General features: G+C 40.3%; 1 protein-coding gene across 1 annotated transcript; it reads left to right on the forward strand.

Annotated features, from left to right (window-relative positions):
• The first annotated feature begins 314 nt into the window (after positions 1 to 314).
• LOC307210534 (rho GTPase-activating protein 24-like) lies at positions 315 to 3,344 on the forward strand. Its single transcript, XM_079966468.1, has 2 exons — positions 315 to 1,242; positions 2,356 to 3,344. The coding sequence occupies exons 1-2, from the start codon at positions 923 to 925 to the stop codon at positions 2,591 to 2,593; spliced, it is 558 nt and encodes a 185-aa protein (XP_079822594.1). The 5' UTR covers positions 315 to 922; the 3' UTR covers positions 2,594 to 3,344.
• The last annotated feature ends 7,686 nt before the right edge of the window (positions 3,345 to 11,030 follow it).

An 11,030-nucleotide genomic window follows, 5' to 3' on the forward strand; every position in this document is an offset into this window, starting at 1 on the left:
TTTTCTGGTCACCAGAAACATTCCCAAACTTGGATAACTCCTCTCCTATGAAGAGGAAGGAGTTGTAGAGAATTTGCAGCATTGTTCATTTCATTCTTCATTGGCAAGGAAATACACGGATCCCCTCCTTTGAGAAGGTCAGCAAAATCTATGTTTCCTAGGAGGCAGGTACAAGACTGTTACAGAAAGGTTCGTTCTTGTGCACCAGCAAATGCACATTGAAGTATTTTATCTGTACATGTAAACTGTTTTCTGGCTTTTAACTTAAGATGTTATGATTGCTTTGCATAAATGTACTGTTTGGTCTTGACAAAAACTTAACCAATTTAGTGAGACACAGAATTTACCACTGTAGAAGTACAGTGAGGTGCACCACCACCCAGCCAAGCAGAAGCTGGTTTACGTTCCTTCAGCTCCCTTGTGACACCAGTAAATCCAAAATCAGATTTAAAACACTTCTTCTATTGTCTTCACAAAAGACATAGAGGACCTTGTACTTGCACGAAGGCAATCCAAGTTTTGTTTCCTCTCTGCTGCCAGTTCTGGAGAAATTTTAACAGAAGGGAGCAAGTAGCAGTGCGTGGGCCAGTCAATGTTCCATGCACCCACGTCAATCAAACTGCATAGGGCAAAAGAAAGGAGGGCAATAAAAGGGCACTGTCTCTGCCAGACAGAAACAAGCCCTCACTGCAAGAGGACATGTGAAGCGCGGCAACTTGAGGCGTTTCCCATTCCAAATCAAGAACAGGCTCTGGAGCTGAAACAAGACCCAGGCTCCAATAAAGTGGATTATTTCCAAGCATTTGAGAAGCTTCAGACAGCTGCAGCTAGGATGAGAAGTCTCACAGTCCAGGGTGAAAGAAGAACAGGGACAAAATCAAAACTGCTTATTACCTAGAACTGAGCCGAATGCCCTTTTCCGATGAGCCTAAAGGATATAAACAATATTGCCGAGGTCTCTTGGAAGAACTGCCCAGATGACACGATGCTTGAAGAAAACCTAGTTTCGAGGCTTTTTAGCAGACCCAAGTGCACGGAAGATTTTGCAGAAACTAACGAGGGCACATCAAATATTTCGGGGCTTCGAGACAGCTTGGACCAAGTCCAAATGAGCAACTGTAGCGAATATCCCCACTCGAGCAATGACAGCTCAACAAGTCAGAGTTCCTGGCAGGACCACTTTGTCAGTCTAAAGCAGCAGATGGCCAGGCAGAAGGCAGAGTATGAGACTAAGATTTCAAGGTAAGAGCTCCGTCCCTGAAATTTCTAATGCATTTTCCTTTGGGTTTCTCAGGGGCTCCTACTACGAAAAGACAAGGAGTTGTGTTGGTTTCTAGATACTGACAACACCTATTGGTTTTTGCCAGAATAAGTTGGAATGATTTACATATAGAATGCACTAAAAATAAAAATAATCACATGCCGCAAACTTTGAACTGGTGATGTAGTTTTAGCTATGACCTTTAAAGGAGTAATGAACATAACTGTGCTTTGCCAGAACAGTATTTTCTTCCAGAAAGGCCAACAGAAAAATATGACTGTATGACTGCCATGTATTGGGTGGCTGTCTGTAGGTGGCTGTCTGAATGCACGTTTGTTGGGTGGTGGTGGTTTTCAATAGAAAAAAGATAGGAGTGTGCGCTTTTCACCCTCCCTCTTTTTCTACCACAATCTTACTGCATCTTGCAATGAGACTTGAGCTCCTGGGGATAATATTGTTGAAATTGCAGTAGCCCGTGCACAGCGGAATGATGAGGAGTACGTGCCACATACTCTATATTACTTTATTTACACTTCAAAGCTGGTAGATTACAGAAAAACATCTTGCCTCTGCCGGAGCAGAGAAAGCATCCTCTCTCCTCTGAAGCACGGAGAGAAAAAACTCTGTGAGAACAGTGAAAAACAGGAAACCAGTGTACGTCACATCCAGTCTCCTTTCCCGTGAGAAACTCCAACAGCAACTCTGACTGGAATGTAAACATTGTCTTGTGACAAGCATTTCGCTGCACAGTGAAGAGAGCAGAAACCAACAAATATCCCTCCCCCCTGCCCTCCACGGGCCCCCTGTAGTCAGTGTGGTTCTGTAAGTGATGAATGCGTGAAGACTGTGATTCTAAACAGCAACAGGCATAATAGATAGAGAGACTGATCTGGTCATAGATGTGATGGTTTTAATAATTTTGTATCAGGGCATGTGAGAAGAGCAACAGTATCCTTCTTTGAATTGTGTCTTATTTATAGGGCCAAGAATGAAGCGCTTGAAAAGTGCTATGCTTAAAAAATCACTATGTCAAAAGACAGGAGAAAGGTGGGCTGCAAAATGCTAAACTACAGTGTCTGTGTTTATGCCAACAGCCTGGAGCAACGGAACAAAGAACTGCAGTTAGAGATTAAAGATCTGCGTTCGAAACTGGGTCAGCAACGGAAGTGGCATTGCTTGGTGGAAATTAAAATGCGCAACACAGAGAGGGCACACAGAGATGCGGAGAGAAGGAATGAAGCACTTCAGAGGGAAATGGAAGAGTTTTTTGATACTTTTGGAGAATTAACACATGAAGGAAAGATAACAGAGCAAATTGGCCAGAGCTTCTAGGGAGTGACTGGCCTTGATTCTGGCTCCCCTGCTGCCGCCACTCCCATTTTCTTACTACATCCAAATGTAAAAGGTGGAAATCCTGGACTTTTCAGAGCAATATAACATACTATGATTATATAGGATTCTTCTTGCTTATATTTTAAAATATTTCTATATGTTGTAAAGTATGTTGTGCAATGCTTAATTCAAACAGTTAATGCAGCTACAGCCATTCCTGGATAGGGGTAATGTGAACACTGTAGTTTATGCTTTGGTAACAATCGAGCCCTGATTACTAAGAGACCTGCACTGACTTTCCATTTTCAGGTTCACAGTTCTTGTACTCGTGTACAAAGCCCTGAAGAACTGAGGCCCATGATACCTTACCCTATGCATCCCAAGTTAACCACTGAGGTCATCCAGGAGAACATGACTATGGGCCAGAAGCATGACTCATGTCAAAGAGGAGTTATGCTTTCAAGAGTCCAACTCTATGGCACTCCTTCCCCCAGGAAGTTAAGACAGGCACCAGTCCTACTGAGTTTCAGATGCATGAAAGCTTTTGAACCCTGAATGCTTCTCAATAGAACTTCCTACTTTTAATTAAAAAATAATCCTTTGAGAGTTTAAATTCTGGAGATTTTAAATTTTGGAGGTCTTTTTTTTTTCTTTCCAGGGGACAATCCCCTATCATGGGGTATAGTCTGCTATCTGTATTACTGCAATGATGGGCAACATGGATAAAGAGAAAGAAGACCCATTCACCAAACTGTCTGGCAATCATTTAGAGGTGTATACTGAAAGAGAAGACAGATCCTCTTATCTCACCACTTCTCATTCCTTAGATTAATTATAATATGGAAATCAAGACAAAAAGAGGAGGAGGCAAGCAGGCAGGCAAACTCAGGAGGAAAGATGCTTACCTGTTCACAGTATCTTTGCAAAGGAGGATGGGGAGAAAACCGGAATAAATTAGCCATGCCTCCATTGACCCACTTGACTGTCCTACCAGCTCCAGTGGTTACTAGCTGCCATTGCCAAGAAGGAAGTCAGGTAGAACAGTGGTGGAGGGGATATATTCAGGGACCTAAATGTAAGCACAAGGCATAGTTTGAAGGCACATGAGGCCACCACCTTGCTGAAGCTAAGAAGTTCTAGGTTCCTTCAGTGACTGGCTAAGTGGGAACCACATGTATACTTTGGGTTCAAGGATGGGAAAAAGTGGGATAAATTTAACAAAGTAAAATAAAAATGAATGTTCCATGTGGCATTCCCGGTCCACAGCATTAGAACAAAGGAGGTACACGGCCTTCTTTATTACGAAGATTGGGGATGGTGGAATGCTATATATCCAGCAAAGCTACCTCTCATGCAGAGAACCACACTGGAACGGAAAAAAATATTTTCCACAACAGAACTCATATAGCAAAAAGTTCTTTTAGTTATAATACAGAAGAGGGTTGTCCCCCCTACCCCCTCCCAAAATTATACAAAATGCAACTATGAAATCCAACTGGGTACAAACTTTGCATCATAAAAAATTATTGGGGAATGTAGAGGTTCAATAAATTACAATAAAATTGGGGAATGTAGAGGTTCAATAAATAAAATCCCCCCCCCCAGGTGCGGGGCTGGGGCAGGGGAAGCCTGAGCTTCCCCCGACCCCAGCCCACAGAACAGGCTGCTATCCGCAAGCCTAGGGAGCCCGGCGGGAAGTCGCGCCGGTCTCCCCAGGCTTGCGGCTATCTGCCCGAAGTCGCGCAGCTCTCCCATGGCTTGCCGAGAGCTGCACGAAGCTTGAAGCCTGGGGCGCGCTGAGTTCAGCGCGCCCCAGGCTTCAGGATGCAGGCAGCTCTCTGCAAGCCTTGGGAGAGCTGCGCGATTTCACACCGGGCTCCCACGGCTTGCGGAGAGCTGCCTGAAGCTTGGAGAGCGAGAGGGGTCGGTGTGCACCGACCCCTCTCGCTCTCCAGGCTTCAGCGAAAGCCTGCATTCACCCCATAGGACGCACACACATTTCCCCTTCATTTTTGGAGGGGAAAAAGTGCATCCCATAGGGCAAAAAATACGGTAAAATCCATTATTGTCATTTCAAAGATCTGCAATTCCCTACTGAGTTTTTAAGTGTACTGGCCTATGCTACAGAATACCTTAATATTATCCATTTGTAACCAATTCTGTTAACTTTAAAAACCTGTGTGTAATGGGAAACCTTGCCCCAGAAACAAAATGTTGCTTTCCTGTTTTATATTTCAAGCAAGGATAGTCAAGGAAAAGGTTTCTAGAAGTGGTTTTTAATTTTTGTAGGTAGGGCAGCTAACCCGTGTGTCCTCGAGATGTTGCTGGACTATGACTCCCATAAAACCTGACTATTGGCCATGCTGGTTGACGTTGGGAGTTCACAGATTATCTGGATAGCACAGATTAGCTGCTCCCCCTGTTGTAGATGGTCAATAATTTTGCTTGCTTTAAATGCAAAATAAGCAACAAGGGCCTGAAAGAACATCACATGTAGATGATACTGGCCATGTCTCTAAATATCCACAGTGGCATTATTATGGCATTTGTAGTTTTCCTGTTTCACATGATCCTGGAGTATTCTAATAATCACCTACACCTCCTCTGAGGTTTCCCCTCCACCCAACTAGTGGTTTAAAAAAATATTTTGCTCTTATCTTTTTATTCAACTTAAAATTGCTCTTCCAAGATTATCCATATTTCCCTCCACCATTCCAAAGAAGTATAGAAATACTCATGTTGAGACACAAAAACCAGCAAGCCAGAATTCTTATATACATTTTGTCCACATTTATTTCATTTTTACAGTGGCTTTAATATAGATGTTGAAAGACAAGACTATTGGGGAGAAATGGAAACCCAAATTAAAATAAGACTAAAAGCTAACACTTAATAATTCACTATTAATAACATTATTTTCAAAAGTCGAGTTCTGAGGTGGGAGGCATCTAATCTTGTTGAAGTAGCCATGGTATAAAATAATTCACTTCCATTTTCCACAGAACATTGCACAAGCATCAAGAATGAAATGTGTCAAGAGCCTCATTTAGTACACAGAACAGGTCATTTGATGTATCAATACACTGAGATTTCAAAGGTTTAGTCTGAAAGCACATTTCAAACTGACACAATAAATGACCCGAGACTCCAAACATGGTGAGGATATTAGGACTTGATGCCATTTTTCTGTGATAATTTGTATATGTAAATCACTTGAATACAGGCACATACATCGCAGCACATGTTTTACAGGGAATAAACAATATTGTAAAAACAAAGGCTTATGGGGGAAATCTGAAAGATAAAAATGCAGATATGAGGAAACAATTTAAGGCTGTTTGTTAAAAACAATCTTTTAATGGAGAGCTCTCCAATAGTTCACCTACGCATGTTACAGGCATAATGTACTGGGACCTTCAATGTAAGCGCCATTTAAATCAATGAAGGCCACCAACAGCTTACTCATTTTGACTGGGCTTGTACAATGGAAGTTCCAAAACATTCTGCCCTAAGCCAAAATCTAGCTGGATTGTTTAAAGTTACTGGAAACTAGGGGAACAGCTAACTATAACATCTGTTAGCACAGGACTGCCACATTCAACCAGTGTGGCTACAGTTTAACTTCAGTGGCAACACAAGTCTTCAGGCTGATTCACACATCAGCTTTTGGGGCTTTCAAACCACAGTGATGTGGCCAAGTTACTACAGTGCGATAACACACCCATAGTGAAGCAACTCCTGGTTTAGCATAGCACTGCAAACACTTGAAAAATGTAATCAGCACAAACAGTCTTAAGGTTGTATGAATCAACCTCTGGAAATTACTGGAGTTATTCTCGAAAAATTAATGAGGATCTACCACAATATAATATTTTAGTTTTAAGAGGAGGGATACTTGAAAAATGCTCAAAAGTTCACCTAAGGTTTTTATTCAAAAGTTTGGCTAGACTGATATGCTTTGTGTATTGCCTTTAATTAAATACTTCATTGACTTTTGAATTTAACAGTTAAATTTGGCCCTTGAAAACATGTTTCATGCATTACCCAGTAAAAGACCCAGAAGAGGAAACAGCATTTTTTTTTGTAGAAATCTACATTTCCTTCAGTATTCCACAATAACTTTTTGTAAAGAAAACCCAAACACTCTGGAAAAGGACAATAGCTAAACATAAACCAACAACCATTTAAAAATATATGCATATAAAAATGTCAACCATATTGCTATGCCAATTCTTGTTGAAAAAGTTCATGTAGGCATCAAAAATTCATTACAAAATTGTGCACATTTCTTTTTTGTTTCAGTCACCACTGTTTCCCCTAAAAGATGATAGCACCTCACAGTAGCAAGTTTCTGCTATGAAAAAGTGGGAAGGGTACAGCTTCCTTTCTCATGTGCACTTCTACAGCAATCAAATATGGCCATCATTAACATACATAATTCACCTTCATTATGAATGGGAGAAAGATGATTAAGCTGTCCTCTGTGTTTCAGTCTAAGGCACATAGTGCAGCACTAAAGCCCTATATCTGCAAAAAAAAAGTATGCGTACTTGTGAGAGAAATACTATGGACAGAACCAGGGCTTGTCACTGAGATGGGATCCCATCTTTGTGTACATTTTATATAAACTGCCTGTCTAGCATGCACAAGGGTTGATTCCTGCAAGCTTATCTGGGTACTTTCATAGTATAAATACTGGAAAGCTAATTTATGATGCATAGCCAAAGATTATTTTTTTAAAAAAAAAATCTAATGAAGAACCTGATTGCTAGCAGTAATTTCGAATCCAGAAAGACATAATGCACTTAAGTCCCATTACTTTAACAAGCTCACAGCCAAGTGTACACAGATCTTGGACAGTTTGCAAAAGCACTTAGCTATGGATTTTGAAACTCAGCTTTCTATTTCAGGGTTATTTCCACCTGACATTAAAGTACACTAACTTTTAAGCAAAAAAAAAAAAATGCACATCCAAAATGTTTAAAAATAGTTTTATTTTTTTAAAAAATCAATATCTTGGTTTAAACTAGTCTCCTCCCCAGAAACCCTAACTACAATGATATTAATTCAGTCCACAACAGGCGCAGCAACACACAGCGTGATCCCTGTTGACATATGAGCCTGTTTCTCCCAACCTTTCCACAGCACGTGTAAAAGATTATGGACAGTCGGCAGGCAAGGCTGTTACAGAGAACTGGGGTACGTGGGTGCACAGAAACACACACCTTCCACATCCCATCTAGCCCTCCTGCTTTACTTGGGCAAGAGTATCTGGCTCCAAGCTTTCATTTTTTTGACTGAGCAGAGGGAATACATTAGATGATCATAAGGGATGAATGTTAAAGCACCAATCTCCCATTACACACTAGTGCAGGGCCTTTATATGCACCCATAGATGAGCACCAGAGGGGAGAGGAGGAAAATTTCCCTCATATGCATTATGGAGAGCCCTACGTAAGCAGCTACTGCGTTCGTGCTGGACTGCATCAACTCCAAACACTTTTAACAAATAAAGATTGTGTGATGAGAGAGGAGGCATGGTTGTGTTTAGAAGAGCCCTAAAGTGCTTTAAAAAACACAATTAACAAAACAGATTGCTGTGCAAAAATGCAGGCACTCTTTCAGAAAAATTAAGCAGCAGCATGACAAAGTAAAAATTAAAATCTTAAATACACAATTTGAACCTTAAGTACATTTTCTTTTTAATTTTGGAACCATTAGAATCAAATGAATTAAGGAACCAATTAATTTACTACTTCCAAGTAGTATATTTCTACTTTATTTTTACAAATTCATATACGTATTGAAATATAGGACCCAGACTTATCTACAATAATGAGTTAATGGCAGTGAAATCCACAATCAGAATTACAATTATAAAAATAAAATACAATTGTTTTATAGTTTAAAAATGAGAACATGTGTTTTCCTTTTGCTTTGTTCATATGAGAAGATGGCTTGTAATTCTTTAGCACAAGAGATTCTCAACATGCATACCAAGCATAAAATAAAATTTAAAAAAAATACATAAAGGTATTAAAAGTAGAATCTAAACAAATTATCTTATAATTTTGGTTCACTGTTTTTCATAACGCAATATATAAAAAGTGATCTCAGCAACATTGATGGTGAAGTTATGAAATTAAAGATCAGGCAAGTCAGCTGAGGGAATTTAACCTGACTCCAAGTTCTGTCTCTGGAAGCAGATGTGCACATCACATTAACTTCAAGTATGTTATCCAAGTACACACATGACCAGGAAAACATTTAGCTCCAACAGTATCACTAAATGTTACATCAAGCCCTGATCAATTCCATACTACATACACTGACTTCATCTGTGTGCAGAATTTTACAGACAACGTTCATACTGAATTTACAAAATGTTGACCAGCCTTTCTTAAGCTTGCACCTCAGTTTAACAATCCAGTTCCCTACATAAACTGTACAGTGGAACCTTGGGTTGTGAACGTGATCCGTGCAGGAGACATGCTCGCAACCCGCAGCATTCGCAACCTGCAGTGCCATGTCTGTGCACGCGTGTGATGTGATTCAGCACTTCTGCGCATGTGCAAAGCACAATTTAGTGTTTTTGCACATGCGCGAGCGCCGAAACCCAGAAGTAACCCATTCTGGTACTTCCAGGTTTGGTGCAGTCTATAACCCGAAAACACGCAACTTGCAGCGTTCGCAACCCAAGGTATGACTGGATTGCTGCCAAGACTGGACCAGTATTCTCTGAGGCACGGTCAAGAAGGATGCCTCTGCACTTGAGGAATAAATTCCAGATATTTATAAGGAATGCTATCCAGCATGCATCTTGCACATTATTATGGCCACAATTCTGTTTTGAAAAACCGATCTCAATTTAGATCCTGCAGCTTTTAGTGCAACCTAGCACAAATTTGCAAACTGCATACTTATCTTCCCGCTTAACTCCTGGGGTGTTAAGCTGTAGCCTAAAACTACAGATCCATTCTTCCTACATCTTAATTACCTTGAGCCTAAATTCAAAGAACCATATACCTAGTTCCACATGCCCCAGGGAGCTTCAGAGCAGCCCCCTCCCACAGCACATGGCATGTCTCTCTTGAAACTGAAGAGAGTTTCAAAACCAGTTTGTGATATAGCCCATGGTGTGGTGTTCAAAGGAAAATAAGAGTAAAAAGGTCTACTGGGCTCACCTAACTTAGAAATCTGGATCCTAGACCCTCCTTCAAAAGCAAAGAATGAGGAACTGGTGGCCCTCAGATGTTGTTGGACTCCCACCACCCCAGACAGTATGGCCAAGGGGCAGGGATGATGGGACTTGCAATCCAACAACATATGGAGAGCCGTGGGCTCCCCATATCTACTCGGAAGTTCATACATTCCACAGAAAATCATGTAAACCTGTAACAGTAACAAAATGAGTTTAAAATTAAGCAGCTCATGCTGAAACACAGGACTTGAAAGGATGGATCCGTGAGGGTACAGCTGTGTTGTTTTTAAACCCAACACCAAATAGAACACATGCAGATGCCTAGGTTAGCCCAAAAGTAAACATTGGGGTACATAAACAAACCCTTGTTATTAGATTTAACCAGCCTGAACTATTTGATAAATTTAGTTTTACTGAATAGAAAATGACACTATTTCAGAGGCTGTGTATAAACCTAAGCACGCAGGAAGCACTCTTCCACACATTACAGGAAGCAGCAAAAAGCACTAGTGACTTGACTCTCTTTGCATACTTACACTGTAATATTATGGACATTTAAGGTATGCAGAACCCTCTCTTAATTTCCTTTTTTGCCACTTCCCCAAACGTACCAAAGCAGCTGTTATCTATTTGGTATGATCTGTGCAGATATGTGCCTCTCTTTATATAATTAATCATAAATATGCATGTTCACACAAAATCATTTCTTCAAAACACTTTCTACAAACAATTCAGACTGAGAATGGGTTGCTTCTAATTTCCGTAATGTTCTGAACAAATGACAAGGGTACATGCAAAAACAGTTTTTACATCTACTCCATCTCTGCAATGCCATTCAGCTACTCAGTATTATGTTTAAAGAAATATGTAGAATATAAAATCTCAACATTTAATAGCCAAATTTCTCCATTCTCCCTTTCAGGTGAGCAGTTAAGTAGAACTACTGACAAAGAATGGCGGTTTAAATATTTCACAGTATTGCCAGAGCATGCTATAGTAGTCTCATGATGGGATTTTGTTATTGAAAGACACCCATACTTGATTATATACACACATAAAGAGCTTTTAAAAAGGTGAACATTTAAGTGGCTTAAACACACCAAACTACAGAAGACAGAAAATATTTAAAGGAATAAACTTGATCTAAATTGTAGGAAGAAATGACCTAACTGAATTAGCCTCCACTGCTAGAACTTTAAAAATAGCATGTATAAGTTTGAATCCATGTTATATAAT

This window comes from Podarcis cretensis (assembly GCF_951804945.1).
Source record: "Podarcis cretensis genome assembly, chromosome: 2".
Lineage (NCBI taxonomy): Eukaryota > Metazoa > Chordata > Lepidosauria > Squamata > Lacertidae > Podarcis > Podarcis cretensis.